The sequence below is a fragment of the Stylophora pistillata genome, chromosome 12 (genome assembly GCF_964205215.1).
Source record: "Stylophora pistillata chromosome 12, jaStyPist1.2, whole genome shotgun sequence".
NCBI classification, from domain to species: domain Eukaryota; kingdom Metazoa; phylum Cnidaria; class Anthozoa; order Scleractinia; family Pocilloporidae; genus Stylophora; species Stylophora pistillata.
The window spans coordinates 3,553,648-3,571,521 of NC_142530.1; the positions used below are offsets into that span (position 1 = coordinate 3,553,648).

General features: G+C 38.3%; 1 protein-coding gene and 1 long non-coding RNA gene across 2 annotated transcripts in view; both read left to right on the plus strand.

Moving 5' to 3' along the window:
• LOC148718427 (uncharacterized) overlaps window positions 1–17,874 on the plus strand; it is a 186,078-nt gene that overhangs the window by 39,527 nt on the left and 128,677 nt on the right. The window lies entirely within an intron of this gene.
• The window catches only part of LOC111346274 (follicle-stimulating hormone receptor-like), a 228,914-nt gene continuing 214,753 nt past the window's right edge, over window positions 3,714–17,874 (plus strand). Inside the window, exons 1-17 of the mRNA XM_088741779.1 lie at window positions 3,714–3,772; window positions 4,813–4,884; window positions 5,179–5,250; window positions 5,855–5,926; window positions 6,333–6,404; window positions 6,532–6,597; window positions 6,961–7,032; window positions 7,298–7,369; window positions 8,246–8,320; window positions 8,626–8,697; window positions 8,918–9,932; window positions 10,294–10,375; window positions 11,242–11,622; window positions 13,253–13,506; window positions 14,273–14,540; window positions 16,144–16,275; window positions 16,438–17,238. Of these exons, the coding sequence (XP_088597905.1) occupies window positions 6,965–7,032; window positions 7,298–7,369; window positions 8,246–8,320; window positions 8,626–8,697; window positions 8,918–9,932; window positions 10,294–10,375; window positions 11,242–11,622; window positions 13,253–13,506; window positions 14,273–14,540; window positions 16,144–16,275; window positions 16,438–16,562 (2,544 nt within the window). The 5' untranslated portion in view covers window positions 3,714–3,772; window positions 4,813–4,884; window positions 5,179–5,250; ... (2 more) ...; window positions 6,532–6,597; window positions 6,961–6,964 and the 3' untranslated portion in view covers window positions 16,563–17,238. The remainder of the gene's footprint in view (window positions 3,773–4,812; window positions 4,885–5,178; window positions 5,251–5,854; window positions 5,927–6,332; window positions 6,405–6,531; window positions 6,598–6,960; window positions 7,033–7,297; window positions 7,370–8,245; window positions 8,321–8,625; window positions 8,698–8,917; window positions 9,933–10,293; window positions 10,376–11,241; window positions 11,623–13,252; window positions 13,507–14,272; window positions 14,541–16,143; window positions 16,276–16,437; window positions 17,239–17,874) is intronic.

Genomic DNA, 17,874 nt, shown 5'->3' on the forward strand with positions numbered 1-17,874 from the left:
GTGAAGTTGAGTAACCCTGTGGTTGTCACGTAATTTTATTTTTGTTTAAAAATGACATGATGCTTACTTGGAAAATGGTAATATTTCTGTTCTCATATAATAGGCGGTTGGGTGGCAATCAGTTGAAACAGCTGCCACGAGACATTTTTAAGGATTTGTCTGACTTAAAATCACTGTGAGTTACATTTTGTATATTATCTTTCAGGCCCCTTTTTTGTATTCATTATTCTAATCATTTCCAAATCCAATAGCAGATAAAATGGCTAAAGGGGGCAAGTATCTAAAGAAACTGTGGTTCTGCATCGGTACAGGATTACAAAAAAATGAATAATTTGGTTTTATGAACAAAGTTGATTATGTAATGTGACCACAGTAAAGAGTTACTAAGCAATGTCAAAGCATTTCCGTTAATATCAAAATCCATTGTTATATACTCTAGCGATTTGACTGTTAAGTCGCATAGTGATCATCTGATCTGCTCTCTCGATCCGTACGTTCTTACAAGACTTAGTGGAAATGCAATTTTGTGTGATCAGGAAAGCAAGCTAACTGTGTTTGTAGCGCAATAAACCTAAGAAGATCGTGAAATTTCATCTCTGTTTTGATTGTCTCCTACCGCTTTTTGCGACTTCGTCGCCGACATTGTCCAAAAGTTACGAACTTTGTAAGTTCGCTCCGTGCACTGTTTCTTTCTTGCGCAGTATCAAAGCGGGCAGTCCCGAGCGAACAAGGTGGGCCCATCTTGCCCGCTCGGGTAGACAACTAGAACACAGGATTCGCTTTATCTTGCCCGCAGGCGCTGCTCTATTTGTAGTAAATAATGATAATCGAACTTGAGTGGAATGCAATTTGGGCTGAGATCGTGCGCGTGATTTAAAAAATTAAACGAGTGTAAAGCGCGAGTTTGATTTGAAATCATATGTATGATTTCAGACCCGCAAAGTCGCACGACACAAAGATCAATTTCCACTTTTTTACATCCAAGTTCAAATCGCAAAATTCGTTCACTAAAAAACAGGATTTTTTGGTCTGCACAAATATCTAATTGATTCAGTACTGAGCTGGTCTGTAAAAGTTGTAAAAGGTGTTTTTTATTCTCCTACAATTCATTGAAAAAACCAGGAAAGATTTATTACTCGACGTTTCGGGGTCATCGTGACTCCATTATCAAGAGACTAGTGTAAAAACATGCAAATAAGGAAAGGTACAAGAATAGCATAAATTAGACTGAACGGCTTTATGCTATTCTTGTACCTTTCCTTATTTGCATGTTTTTACACTAGTCTCTTGATAATGGAGTCACGATGACCCCGAAACGTCGAGTAATAAATCTTTCCTGGTTTTTTCTATGCCTTTGCTTTAGCAAATCCCTGCTGATCAAGTGTCTACAATTCATTGGTTTCTTTAAACAAGCCTTGAAATCTGATTCGAGTATTTTAGTAAAGCTTTTTCCCTGGCTTGGTAAAAGATGCGGTTTAGATAAGAAATGGTGCGATTCAGGAATAAATTTGCACCAACAAGAGCCAATCAGATTGCAAGGATCGCCAGTAATTTGTTGTATTTATTCTACGGATTTTTCTTTCATATTCTAAACTGCATGGGCGGCTGATTCAAAATTTACACACACTCACTGTCACTCGAACTGACAAGCCTTACGGGTTTTTTCTTGAAAAACAGTCAACGACACAAACGATCAAAAGTATAATTTTGGCAAGGCTAAGTTTTTTAAAAACGACGACTGGCCATTTTCTTATTATTTCCTTTCTTTTTTTTGTTTGTTTTTTTTTTTTTCGACAGCGACTTGTCCTATAACCATTTGGAACGGCTGCCTCCTGATGGGTTTAGTAGAATGAGTCACCTACAAGAATTGTGAGTAAAACCTCTTTAATTGATATATTTGAACTTTATACTAAAAGAGAGGATCGATATATTCTGTTAATAATAATCATAATAACACTTTTATTTAGACACGATAATGTTTAAAGCTGAACAGCTTGTGGGGTCGTGTATCAATGCAAATAAACTCTAAATTAAATAGATTCAAATGATGATGGTTTTTGAGGAGAGGGGAAAACCGGAGTACCCGGAGAAAAACCTCTCGGAGCAGAGTAGAGAACCAACAAACTCAGTCCACTTATGACGCCGGGTCCTGGAATCGAACCCAGGCCACATTGGTGGAAGGCGAGCGCTCTCACCACTACGCCAACCCTGCTCCCCTGATTATTCATGATCACTTTAAATAATATATTATGTCCCTTCGAGGGGACTTAATCCTATCGACCATGAGTATTCCTCTCATTTCAAAAATATCACTCCTCGTACATTTGGTTCGAGCAGGTAACTCTTAGTTTAAGCGAAGTCACATCCTCCAAAAAGTACATATTCTGTCCTAATTAGGGCTTAATATTATCATAAAAGCAAAAATAGAAAAAGATACTCCAATCCGAAATGAGCCTCACAAGCATAGCTTGGGAATCCTGTGCTGTCAGAGGCTATCAAAAGCAAGATCTCATGCATTTTACAATTTTTACACGCGTCAGCGAACGTTCATCAAGATAATCGAAGCACAAGGAATATTTGAGGAGCAAGGAACAATAAAAGGGATATTAAAAACGAACAAATGATCAGAGAAACAGAGTGCCAATGAGTAAAGTCCACGTTTTAGGGAAAAGAGGAGCATGTTCTGGCTTTAAATTACGTGGGTTATTGAGAACAATATTTCCCTGCTAATATCTATGGCAAGTTAAAACTTTCCCCCTCCCCATACGAAATTTAATATCAAATACAAATCCATGATTTCTCCATTTACGATGCAGATTCCTGAACAACAACAACCTAAAGAACTTGACGTCTAATTTTTTCCATAAAGGAACACGGACACACCAAATATTTCTAGAAAATTTGTAAGTGCAGGGGTTTTACATCGTATATAGTGGAGTTATATCATAGGATATACCTGATAGCAATGTTTGGGTAAATTGTCAGTACATTATGTTTATATCTAAAACTTGAGACAGTGTCCTTTTAAGAGTACCGTAGTATCTTATTACCTATGAAATCTACCGAAGTTTTTTTAACAACTATTCTGTTATATACATGTACCTTTTTCCATCAAACAAACACTATTCAATTAATGAGATGTTACAACACCCACGCGATCAATGAAACCAATGAAGTCTAAGATACAATTGTAGTGTATGACCTCGCTTGTGATGACAAAATGATCGGAGATGATAAGTGAGTTGGACTGTTGAAGCTACAGAATGCGAACTTATGGGCGACAATTGTAGTACGCCAGATCTTTTTTTTATACAAATAAACAGCCATAAATAGCTGTTTCGGCCTAGCTAGGTCTCTCCACATCTTCCACATCTTTCCATTTGCGAACCTGTAACCAAACATGTCAGCTTTACCATGCTGATTAGGCAGCCTGATAAGGGAGATACACCTGGCGAACTAATAAATCTTCTTAGTGGCCGAAAAGACCTCATATTACGTCACAACTATTTCCGCCGTTATGTAGACTGCTAGGCTGTAACATCATGATCACTTTTACTGCAATTTCAACTTCAGGATTGAAATACTGCACGATTTCAATCCATATTTACTATTCTTCTGAGTGGAACAATAGGTGGAAAGTTACATGTGCCACGAAAGAAGACATTTCGCCGAAAAAAAAAAAATTTAGTATGTCTCTCCACAGAACCCTGGATTTCAACAAACTGGAGTCACTGCCTCGTGATGTATTTAAGTCTCAACGACTATATGATCTGTATGTTATTTGCTCTGGAGCTTACTATACTTACCGGCGCTTCTGTTATTCTTTTTATTTTCTTTCTTTCTTTAACAATTTGGTTATTGTTATTTTGACAAGCTTTCCTTAGAGTAAAGGCTGATAGTTTCGAAAGAAACTGTTTGGGGCTGCGTCGCTGGGAGTAGCGAAATAATAACGCTCGAAACGTCAGCTTTTTTAATCGTTACGGTGGCCAATTTACCATTTCAACTTTGTTGATATATCCAAATTATTTCCTTAGAGTAGTTATTTCAAACACAGATGGTGCTTTCAAAAAGTATTTTTTTCCCAGTCTATGATTTCGTAACCAGCTGCTTTCTGTCGGACATAAGAGAAATAATATCAAAATCTGAAACTGGAATTAATCGTCTCATAAGAATGGAGGAGGTTTCTTGTTTCTTTTCAAGATGGCTTGATTCGCATTTCATGAATTGACACTTTTTTTGTATTGTAGTTATTGTTGTTAACTTTGTTTGTTTATTTAAATCTTCAGAGAGTCCTTTCGAGCCTCTTTTATTAATTTAATATGATTAAAAAGTTTATAATTTCCTTGTTTTTCAAGAAAACAGTTCAAATAACGAACAAGATAATCGGAGGCTTACTGTCTCTTGGAAGTAAAAAAAAAAAAACTCAAAGATTGATCGCGACTTACTAATTAGAATATACCTTAAAGAATAACTAGTCTGAGGGTCAGTTGGTTTTATCGTTACAGTTACCATAGTTACCATGGCTATCGTTTAGAATATCTAGAAAGGTGATTTTTCACTAAGGGATTATGGCGCAGAAATCCATATTGGACTCAGCATAAATAGAATCCCTAGAATCAAGTTCTAACATCAAGAATAAAGGGAAGATGTTCATATTGTCGACGAGAAAAAGGGAATTCTTTGCCATCCCTACTGGAATGGAAAACTTGGGAAAACCCTTTACAAAACTTTGTAAAGGGTTTTCAAAGGGTTTTCAAACCATCAAATTGGTTATGAAATGCTGACATTTAAGTTTTCGAAAATGGATTATAGGTGGCTGGGAAATAACAACTTTAAAGAGTTGCCTGAGGAGCTGTTAGCTGGGCAGGATGCCCTAAGATACTTGTGAGTGAAAACCGAGCTTAAATCTTTTGAAATTGAATTGATATATTATCAGTGTCCAAGACCAAAGAGTTAGTTGAAACAGCCACAATACATTATGCAACGATAAATATTTTGCCTTGTGGTGGCCATGTGTTCATATATGCGAAAGTATTGAGACTGGTGGGTCTCATTTGACAGAAGTATATTGCTAGCTGAAGTTGAGTAACCCTGTGGTTATCACGTCATTTTATTTTTGTTGAAAAATTACATGATGCTTACTTGGAAAATGGTAATATTTCTTTTTTCATATGACAGGCGGTTGGGTGGCAATCAGTTAAAACAGCTACCACGAAACATTTTTAAGGATTTGTCTGACTTAGAAAAGCTGTGAGTTACATTTTATAAATTATCTTTCAGGCCCCTTTTGTATTCATTATTCTAATCATTTCCAATCCAATAGCAGATAAGATGGCTAAAGGGGTTAAGTTTCTAAAGAAACTGTGGTTCTGCATCGGTGCAGGATTACAAAAATATAAATAATTTGGTTTTATGAACAAAGTTGATTATGTAATGTGACCAAAGTAAAGAGTTACTAAGCCGACGTTTCAAGTGTTAGCCCCTCGTCGGAGCGAATGGAGGTATTGTAGGTTGTGTACATACGTTTATAGGCAGCAAGTGGAGCTACACTATCGGTGGGAACATGGCAAAGAGAAAAAGAAAAAGAAAAGTGTTGAATAAAAGCGTTCTTTGATACCGTGGGGATTAAGAGTGCTAGTTTGAAAAAACAGTAATAGCAGAGAAGTTGCCTTAGAATGAGAAGCTGTGGAATATCCTTAAGATAGCTTTTCTTTATGATTGACATAAAATATCTACTTGAAACGGTCAGCAGAGAATTGTAATCGTATTCTTAAGTACAACTGCAGCTCTCTGCTGATTAGCCAATCAAGCTGGTAACCAATTAAAACTAGTTACCTTTATTTATATTCGACAGGGACTTGTCCTACAATCAGCTGCAAAAACTGCCACGGGGTGCTCTCAGCAACAATACTAAGCTGAAGGAACTGTAAGTAGGAATACAATTTCAGTATTGTTGATTTTCATGACACCAGTTACCGTGAGTTCCACAGGAAAAACTTTTAGATAAGATTCCTTTATTTCTCTCTACCTCAATTATTTTCAGCTTCAACTTGAGTTAGTTTTAGATACCCTGGTCTTATTAATGTGCTCATTACAGCGTTAAGAGGCATCTATCTTTGATTACCACCAATTGGTGATAATTCTCCACTATTGAGAGAGCTTATGGGCGAATTATACGATCGTTCAAAATAGATAAACTGTACACCATCCGTTAAACATTGACCATGCACATTTCAGCACTTTCCTGATGCATGGGGGCAAGGCAGGGCAGGCAGGTCTCTTAATTTAAAACTGTTCGCTTTATACATACTGCATTCCAATTTTATTTCTAGGGATCTGTCAAATAACGATATCCAACGTCTGCCGTCAGATGTTTTTAACAATGTTACTCAGCTAAAAAAGCTGTAAGTGGTAGCCATTTGATTTCTAAAAAGTCTCAACACAAATTCAAACAAAACAAAGTTCCTCCTCCTGTCATCTCTCATTATGTCATCTGTAAATTTGAATTTTGCTCCTGAATTCTTCCTACAGCTTTTTGTCCAATAACAAGCTTCGACAATTGCCAAGTTTCAACAATCTTACTCAACTGACAACATTGTAAGTAGCGTTTGTGATAACCAATCTAGTCAATCAGTACCAGCGACTGAATCAGTAGTCTCACAGCTGGCAATGAAGCATTATCATTTGCCTCAAGATGTAGTCAATTCTGATTTGGATCGCAGCCTTTAATTTCGACTGCATATCGCCTCTCTTATTTAGGCCCTGATGTCGACAGATAAACTTATGTCCCATATTTTAGTTGCAAAAGTCTATTTGAAGACACGCATTTCAGGGGGAAGGCACATCAGACGAACCATTTTGATGGATAGGTAGTCAAATGATACTTAAAATTCGCCTAATGAAAGTAACTGTACTTAAGATCCTTTAAAGTAAAGCTAGTTCATTCTGTCAATTGCGTAGATACATGAGTAACAACAGCCTCTCAACTCTGGCACATGATCAGTTCCAGGGATTGTCTAATCTAACACACTTGTGAGTACATACATTGATTTTCTTACCTCTAGTTTAACACTACTTATCTTCGTATCCTGTTTCAGCTATCGATAAATATTTTTGATATAATGAGTCGTAGCCTCAATTTTTTTCAATACATTTCTTCTTTTTTTCAATCTCGAATATCTTTGAGGGAAATCCAAACAGAGAACCAATGAAATAGGCGATAAACCTATTTTAAGTTTAAGTACAATGATTTTTTTTATTCCAATACGTTAATGATGATCAATGTCTGTTGTTTAAGAGCTGCTTCTGACAACAAAATCCAGTATCTGCCACCAAGAGTTTTTGAAGGCGCCAAAAACTTGAAGTCTATGTAAGTAATTGACGTTTTTATTTTGTTGCTCTAAATACCAGCATCTACGTCTTGTGCAACTACAGATGAAAATCCTCAAAGACAAGGCCTTCTTAAGCAGTTTAACCATTATTTTACTTGAGAAAAATATTCAGGTGAAACGAGAATATCTCTAATATTGTGAGGGCACGTGCCACTACTGCTAAAACCAAAATTCCCCAGCACGCACGATGCGAATGGGAGTAACACACCGCGTGATATAACAACTCCGGTAGTCTTAGATGAGATTTACTTTCTGTGTCCAAACGATTTCAAACACATCTTTGTCAGAAATAACTTGCTAAAGGGGTGTAAATGGCTTCCGCAGTCTTTTTTTTTTTTTAAATAAAGCCTCCTGTTACATATGAACTTCGCCGGGAAAATAAAATGGTACTTATGTCATAATATACTGTTTGTTTATAACTACTCCATAAACATGCCCAGGTGGCCTATGGGCCCGTGTGTAAAGTTATAGATCCATGCACAAGATACCCGGGTGGGGTGATGGCTAAAGTAAGGCTACAAGACAAATTCTGCACAAAGATCCCAGTTCATGTGATAGGCAGTGAACTTTGTTTACAATCTTAGACAAATTCTATTTAAAATTCCTTTTTTCCTTAAAATTCCTTTATTTCATAACTGTTGCCATTGTCAGGCAATACTCAGTACTCAATACTGACTATAAATTAATCCTAGACATGTATCGAACTACGCCTTAGTCTTTTAAGGAAGTCTACTAGTGTTTTGCCATCCTAGATATATGATCAAAGCACCCGTGTTTCATCGCTCTCTCTCCCAGTAATGTTCTTGTTAACACTCGAGTGTTACTTTATTTTTTCATCATTTTCTTGTTTACAGGAGCTTTCATCTCAACAACATCCCTAGCGTGTCTAATGTACTATTTGAAGATGTCGCGCCAAGCATTCGATTCATGTTAGTATACAAAGCATTATATCATTGCTTGGATCGGCATGTAGTTCCTTGAATTTCAGTTTTCTTAACTCAGTGTCGGAGAACATTAAATTGTAACAATACAAGTGATTTTGACTATTCTAAGAGCCTGGTATTTGTTATCTCTAATCAGCAGATGCCTATTAAGTTTTACGACAATGAAACCACCCAAGACTGAGTTCGTCACTGTGTTGTTGCGAAAACGAAGAAATGATCTAAGGCAGTGAAAACATATATATAATATATATAGATATTTTTAACTTAATTGCACTTCCCTAATTTTTCAGGTACTTTCATTACAACGAAATGCGAGTATTACCTGAGGGTTTCTTCGCGAACATGGAGAAACTGATAACAGTGTAAGTCAGCTAGAATATTTCGCCACGTCTTGCCAAAGTTTCGAGTGATGCTAAACTTTATCTGATTTAACCCAACTTTACGGTGTTTAATACCTTGTATAATTGTGCCACTCCTTATGACAGCCTGGATATACTAAGGAACAATTGCAGTTAATTAACTATGTTCCCTTTTCGAAATTTGAATAAAGTGAGTGTTTTTGATGTTATGTACAAATCTTAGGACTGTAGACACCAATCTGATGTGCTGTCATTTGACCAAAGAAGATGCGGATTGCGATTTTGTCTACGTTGACAGCTTCGCCAGCTGTGAAAGTATGTTTCGTAATCCAGCTCCAAGGAAGTGTATTTGGGTGATCGGAATTCTGTCGTTGGTTGGAGCTGTGTTTGTTATCGTCTGGCGGCTGGTGTTCAAGGAGAAGAAGAAGAAAAACAAGATCCAATCTATTATGTTGATACATTTGGCGGGGTCTGATGGACTTATGGGTGTCTATCTGATCATTGTAGGTGTGATGGATGCCATTTGGTCAGGGCAATATTTCTTGCATGATTTTGAGTGGCGATCAAGTTTGGCATGCCAGATAACAGGTGCCATTGCAGTGCTGTCGAGTGAGGTGTCAGTGATGCTGATTGCCATGCTGTCTGCCGACCGGGTTAAAAATATTGTGTTCCCCTATCGTGGTAGGTCCCTCTCATGTAAAGTGACCCACATATTGTGCATCGTAATCTGGGTCATCGGTTGCATAATTGCATTTCTTCCCACGGTAGGCCTCGATTATTTTGGTAGCTCCCAGAAAGGTCACCATTTCTATGGCAGGTCAGTTGTGTGTTTGCCACTGCAGCTTTCATCAGACAAACCGGCGGGGTGGGAGTATTCGGTTGCCATGTTTGTGGGCCTGAATTGTTCCCTTGTTTTCTCTGTCATTATTGCCTATACGATGATATTGTATAATTCCTGCGCTTCAAGCTGGCGCATGGCTCAGCAGGGGACCAAAAGAGAAAAGAAAGCCAGGTCAAATGCAGCCCGTAGAAGAGGGGAAATCGCGCTCGCCAAAAGGGTGTTCATTATCGTACTTACCGACTGTCTCTGCTGGCTTCCTATCGTGGTGATTGGAATGAGGTCTCTCTTGGAAAAGTCCTTCTCAACACCTGGCGACCTAACTGTCTGGATAGCAGTTTTCGTTCTCCCGATAAACTCCGCCATAAATCCCATTTTGTACACGTTCTCTACGCCACAAGTAAGTATAACGTTTTTGGATCTTAAAAAAATTAACTCGTTATGTGTCCTTAAACGTGCAGTTGCTGTTGTCGGATCAACTGAGGTGATAAGAAAAGAAACACTGTCTTTTTACCACACCATGGAGAATTTTGAATGACCTAGTTCTCATTACTTGGAAAGTAAGCTACATGGAAAGACTAGAAAGCTTCAAAGTATTACGATGCCCTTCCTTAGTATTAATTCAAAATCAACATCTGTCTTGATTACCCTGTATTCATATGCTTAACTGTCCTGGCGTTAACCAGCTCCAACCCTTCACGTTAGCTATTCAATACTCTTTTTAAAGAGTAGCACTTAACTAAAATATCTAATATTTGTAGGTTCGAGGCATTCTGAAACCAAAATTTCAACAGTTCTGGACTTTTCTGATGGGAAAGTGCGGACGGACTGCAAACAATGAAGGTAGTTTTATCGAACATAAACGCCAGGCTAAACATTATTGATACAGCTTCCTTACCTCAGGTCACACGAGTTATATTCTACTGCTTTCGAATATTCATCGAGAACACCATAGTTATGTACCTAGTGCACTGGACAGTTCCAGTGGGAGGATGCAGTTTAAGCCCTGCCTGGGTCATTATTTTGGGTTCTAGTTTGGACAATGCACTTCAACTCTCGCTTTTCCTATCTCCACCCGGAAATATAAAGGATTACCGCTGATCTGTTAGGAATACCCAAAGAGAGAATAGAATGGGGGGCCGGGGGGGGGGTTCTTCGTGATCATCACTTGGTTCTAAATGTTGCTCAGGCTCACTCTGCACTTCTTCGGACTCTCCATCGCTCTCTGCCTCTTCCTGGTTTTGAACTGTGATAATAATAATAATAATAATAATAATAATAATAATAATAATAATAATAACAATAAAATGCTCAGATACGACACAATTTAGGTGGTGTTAGAAATGAGCCGATGTCCTGAATACGTTAGCTTTACTCCTATGATATCAGTCAGATTCAGAGGATTTTATCACAGTATTCCATTTGCTTATTATTGTTTATCATAAACTCAAAAGAGAGAGCAACAATAGTGTATCATTGTCAGCTTATTACACAGAAAGTTCATAAGACAAGTCATTGTGACGTTTTGACCTCAGCGCAATCTGTCTCCACCCTATTCTATTTCTGCATATTGTCATGTCATTCATAATGCGTACCTTCCTCAATAACATTCACTTCTATGCCCTGATCTTGACCTTATGGAAGGAAGAAATGACACTCGTTGACTCAACTTAATGAAGTGAATGAATGATTTACCTTACAATCCTTAGTTTGCCAGCCCACTCCTGGTGACCAGCAGGAAGGTGAGCCTGGAGGACAAGGAGAAGCAAAAGAAGATAATAAACGGCATGGACAGAAGGAAGGTAAATCTGAACAAGGAGGAAAAACAGAAGATCATAAAGGCAGTGAAAAGCAGCTCGCTAAAACTGATCAAAGAAAACCAAGGTTAGACCCTAAAGAATGCAAAAAGCAGAAAGTTGAACTTGAACAGAGGGAGGAACCAAAAGGGGATCATAGGAAAGCTGGAGAGCAGCAGGTTGAGGTTGAAAAAGAAAAAGAGTCCGCGGAAGACCAAGAAGAATCTAAACAGAAAATTGATGAAGACACGGATGATGAACTAGCAGAACACGAGCAGCTTATCAATGATAAAGGTAAGTTGACCCATTCTCTGTCAACTCTTAATTAAAAGATAACAATCCTTCTTCTTTATTTCTCGAACAAAGTTTTAAGAGCAAATGTGGCCAAAAATCGAACATTTTCGAAATATCGAGGCAACAGCCAAAACTGAATCAATTCGGCTCATATTCTCAAGTTAGGTGGGCCTTACAGTGAAACAAACCACTGCATACTTCGTTTGGCTGAATATCGATTTATTTTCGAGAAAATCAGTAATAACTGAATTCCACCTAACTGCCGCTTTAGAAGCTCAAAATTTTTAGACGAATCTCAGAGCGTCGTGCCACGAATTAAAAACACTTGGACCAATGAAAAGTACCAAATCTTCAAAAACAACATCAAAACATATGCTGACAGAAATTTGAGCAATTGTTGATTGTTTTGTATACACAATCCAATTGAATTTATCCGACCTTCATCTAACTTGATTAAAAATAGGTCAAAAAGTAACCCGTGATTTAACTATGTGCTAGACAAAATAATCGACTGAGAATCTGGCTTTTGGAAGGCGAAGTGCAGTCCTTTTTATAATTTAGTCTCCGAAGGATTTTTCGGGGAAATGATTTGGTGCCGTCGGTTAGTCGAAAATGTACACATCCAAACGCAAACTCGATTGTGTCGCATTTCGCATCCAAACTACAGTTTTTTCAACACAATATTCACTCACCGTCCATGTTGCTGTATCGCAATAGAGGATTGAAGTGCTGAAATTGTTGCATCGCTCTCACAGTAGCGATATAACTCGGAAGAATAGTCAACACCTCTTGATAACGATTGTTTTCAAAGCGTATCTCAGGGTTATCTATTCCCCTTTCGTTGAAAAGGAGCCTGTAATTACTTCAAGTAAGAGAACTTTGTAGGGGGAATGTTGCTAGTTCAGGAACACGTTTCTCACAAAGGATCGATCTAAATATGCGAAGTAAAAAAATTCCTTAAACAAGTGTTTCGTGAAAGGACGAGTAATTCAATGTGTGCCATTTTTGATACCTGGCGCTGTCAAAAACGGGCCTTTGAAGCGATTTTCGCTCGGAAAAATTATTTTACAATATTTCGAAAAACTAGAGCGATTTCATTATTTTGGACTAAGACAGATTCATGGGAAAATTTTAAAGGAAATCGATATTTTGAACCGAAATGCATTTTACCGCCTTTAGAGGGACTGTCTCTCAATGATATCTAGAACAAGTGAGACGAGCTGAAATGAACACCTGAGCTGTGTTCAAACGCTAGTCGTATGTAACAAAATTTCGTTTCTCTGAATTTCTGATCTGGATGAATTACGGAGAGTTATCTAGTTATTTTAAGTAATATTTGCCATTTTAACCCCAATTAACATGTAAACCAAAGCTGAAGTACTTCAAATCAGGATGCAAAAGTTCTTCGTTTTCATCCTTAAATGGAAGGCTCAGTTGGCTGTTAAGAATTCCTTTTTACTTCCTTTTCTATAAAGCTCCTCTATATATCAAAGAAAGTTATTACTAAGAACTCGTAGAAACCTGGAGAAAAAGTATTTATAATGTAGTATATTTCTGTTTCGGTCCTCCTTAAATCACGGGCATGGTGGTGGTATTTATCCTCTGTTCATCTATCCGTTTGTTCACTTAGGTTCTGTTGAGTTGATTGCTCAGCTTCAGCAGATGCAACTCGATGCAAGCAAAGTCAGTCACAAGAGAGACCTAAATTTTGAGTTGAAGAAAATTGCTTCAGGCAAGGGCCTCAGAATTGTAGACAATGAAGGATCAGGAAATTGCATGTTCTATGCTTTGTCAGATCAACTGGAAATGGCTTTAAGAATCAAAATCAAGCATGACGAATTAAGACAAATATTGGTCCAGTACCTCAGAAAAAACCCTAAACTAGTAAGTTGATGTCTTGCACTCTATGTTAACCACTGTTACTTTGGAAGCACCATTAGGGTTAGATCCACATGTGAGCCAACGGCCGACAAATCACTACACCTCCTGTGGGGGATAATAAGGATCATAAATACTCTGAATCAGCGTTTAGTATAAACCACACCGCGCACTCATTGCGGGTAAGCGATTAGCAGGTACCATTCACCACCTTCTGGTATATACGTAAATAATTGTCTACCTCAGTGTCGGTGAAAGGGGTGGATAAATACCTTGGTAAATACCCACCCTCATTTACCTTTATTTCGGAGAATAAATGTTTAATATTTCTGGATTGCTCGTAAAAGCACGCTGTGTTGTTCAAGTGTTTTACTAGAGTCCATGTCCGGGTCACGGATGAATTCAGACCTCCTTGTGAAAATGAAAGGGCTTTGTCTTGCGGAGAAAGTGGCCAACCTAAGGTTTTTTTGAAAGTACTTCGCACTTGAATCTCCCCCAGACGGAACAATCCTAATTGGATAACCCTGACTCTGAATAAGATGTACACTAGATATTCGATGTTTCAGAGAGACAAATTCAGGAGTTGAGACTGCTACATCCAATGTAGATCCTTGTGTTCATCACTCTGATTGGTTATTATCTGTTCTTACTGTTGTTTAGTATCTCTTTGTTATTTACTCATCCGATGACTCCTTCCAACGTACTCAACCTGGTCCAGTGTACCATTAACTTTACACCCTAAGTTTCGTTCTCTACTTTACTCTTCTCACAGCCGGATGAAACAAATCTGTTTCACTTCGTCCATGGACATCAATCATGGGCTGATTACTTAAGGTACATGGAGCAAGATGGCGCTTGGGGTGACCATGTTATTCTATGTGCCGCAGCAAACTGCTACAAAACTTGCATTCGTGTGGTCAGCAGTCTTAACGCTGCTCACGATGTTATCTTACTGCCACAATGTCCTGTTGACAAAAGTAGGACACTTCTGTTGGGACACATCCATGAAGTACACTATGTCAGCCTTCATTTCACACAAGGTACAAGTCTTTATATTACGCCCAGTGAATGAAGTGTGATTTTGTAATGATATTTTGTGTAATTATCTACATCACCTAAGAGGGAGGGGGTGGCTCTATCGTTCTCTGGTATAAGCCGCCATCAACTGGTCATTGCTAACATGACGTCACCTAGCAAAACTGGAAGCGCTTCGCCAAGTTTGCTCAGTCGAGTTTGAGGAAAGTAATGAGAGCTAACAAAGTAACTGCCATTACAGGCTCCTGGTGGGTCATTATTGACTAATTTTCCGTGAGTGTACATTTATATTGTGAATTTAACTATATACTGTCTTGTGAAAATGTTTCTTTGTTTCTTTTCGAAGTTTACTTATTCCTATCCGAGCAGCCATATTCTCTCCTCCTGTTAACATACATTCCGTGACAATTTGTTCCTCGCTTGGTGCAAGGCTTGGTATGGGGTGGACGAGAGGCTCTAGTTCGAAGCGCAGGGTTCCTTCTGATAGCTTTGGACCTCTATAAGTAGTCATTTACTTCTTAAATTTATCATCTTGGACGGATAGATTAAGAAGATAGGCACAACATGGGTTTGTTTAGTCTTTTCTCAATGGGCGTGAACATTCTGGTCTGACCAGACAACAGGCTTATGTTAAATTTACGTATGATGCACGATCCTCGCAGTAGATAGCGCTATTTAAGCAATAGCGAAAATCAGACCTGAAAAAAAAAAAAAAAAAAAAAAATCAGGCCTGTACGGGACTCGAACCACTGACCTCTGCGATACTAGTGCAGCGCTCTACCAATTGAGCTAACAAGCCAACTGGGAGCAGGCTGTTAAGTTGATTCGTAATAAACCCGTGAAAGTGATAACTGAGATACAATGAATACATGAAGTTCATATATTTTTTCAGGTCTGATTTTCGCTATTGCTTAAATAGCGCTATCTACTGCGAGGATCGTACATCATACGTATCTAATACCGCAGTTCAAAATATATGAACTTCATATATTCATTGTGTCTCATTTATCACTTTCACGGGTTTATTACTAATCAACTTAACGGCTTGTTAGCTCAATTGGTAGAGCGCTGTACTAGTATCGCAGAGGTCAATGGTTCGAGTCCCGTACAGGCCTGATTTTTTTTCAGGTCTGATTTCCGCTATTGCTTAAATAGCGCTATCTACTGCGAGGATCGTGCATCATACGAAAGTAAGATCTACCAAATGGACTCGACGCGACTTTATTGATGGGGTGTCGACCTCACCATCCTCCTTTCACTCGTTAAATAAAATGTTTTTGACCACTTTCGGCAAGAATCCTGCCATCCGAACATTTTCCTACCGCTGTCAAGAAGTAAACTATCCATTTTTGTTTCTCAAACAACCACCTCCGCTGGAAACAATAGAGGTGCCGGCAATTTTGAAACGCTTATGGCGGCCATGTTTGTTTACAACTCGCCCGCGGGTCTCATCGCGCGCGCCATCGCTTATTCCTCTCGCGAGTAATTAGTTTGCGTGTATCTTGGAATCCATTCTCCGCGCGGTCACAAAAACTCTTTCGAGCCTCCTTAACTTTCTAAATTGCAAAGTGACCAAAGTTTCCTTTTGTGGTTGTTTTTGTTCAATAGGAGAAGGCGAACCCGACAGCGATTTCCCAGATACCACCGGCCGAGAATCTCCAAGAGCACCGCTGGCCACATCTGATGATGACCACGACCTTGATGAACCAGCAGAACACGAGAAGCTTATCACTGATAAAGGTAAGTTAACTTATTCTCTGTCACCTCTAAAAAGGACTTTAAAATATTTTTTTTGTAATGCAGACAACTTGTGGAAAAGAAATTGGATTTTTTAAAAGAGAGCTTTCTATAATGCTCAAAATGACAAACGTTTCCTTTTTTGTTGTTGTTCAAATGAAAAAGACAACCCGGACGACAATTTCCCAGAGGCCACAGGGCGAGAACCTCCAAGGGCACCATTAGCCACGTTTGATGATGACCACGACCTTGATGAGTTTGTGGATATGCTGCAAGAAACAGTTTTGTGAGCAGCAGCACTGCTTTCTCAAATCCTTCTCCAGATGACTACTTAAAGCAAGCCATTTCCTTTAAGCAGCTTTCTTTAAATTATGACTAAAATTATAGAGACATGAAGAAATATGGGTGAAACTGTTGTATTGTTGAAAGCATAGGTGACATTGCGGTTCAAGTGGTGTCAGATGTAGTACGACTCGAGGTGCATAGAAGTGTTCAGTCCATTTCTACCGCTCCAAAACGCCCTCTGAGCGGATTACATAAAGTAAGATACTAACTGATTTTATTAACAGCAAGGTAAATTTGTTAAAAAATTGCTTATACCTGAAGATTAGAGAAAAAGCTTAGTGGTTGTGATACATCTATCCAATCATCACCTGTTCAATGCTGTCAGTTAGTGCCTTCGTTGCAAGACAATGTTTAAGCCATCGTATTTACCCCATTGCAAATATATAGTAAGTGCACAGGTCAGATAATGCATGTGTATCTGGCTCATTTATTTACTCGAATTTGTTGTTATCATCTAAAATTTGTAGCTGGAAGGAAGCCGAAAGTTTAAATAACTATGATTTATTACTCACCATTAGTTAGATGCTATATCTTCACATTATTTGGTAGGTGGCTTCTTTGTATACCAAGGTACAGCCTTTAATCGTATTTACCCCATTGCACCATATACTGGGTGCACAGGTCAGATAATGCATGTGTATCTGCCTCATCTATTTACCCGATGTTGCTCTTATTCGGTCTTAGCCTTGTAGCTGGAGAAAAGAAAATGTCTCGGCACTATTACATGGTACGCATTATGTATTCTATGCTATGTCAGCATGTTATTTATTAGGTGGCTTCGAAGAATAACCGTGTTAAGTCATAAATCGTATTTACCCTACTGCACGCATATACTACTTGCACAGGTCAAATAATCCATGTATCTGCCTCATTTATTTACTCAAACTTGTTGTTATTAAAATGATATTAGATTTTGTTAGACATTTAAGAATAAACACTAGCGAGAAAAACTCACAACGTTTCGATGACTCCATGTCATCATTCTCAAGTGAGAAGAGAATAAAAATGAATAGTTAATTTATACCGTACGAAGGTGGCAAACGTAAAAAGTTTAAAATATTTAAAATATTTAAATAAATAATTGCGCGTGTTAAGTTCATAAATGTAAACTATTAAATAAATAGTTTCGCGCGTATGGAATCCGATTGTTTGTTCAAAGAGGGCTTCATCTTCTTTATGAAAAGCATTTCATGAACTAAACAGTCCAGTTTCCCGGTGCACTTTTTAAGTACGTTGAAATGCTTGGTCAGGTCGCCG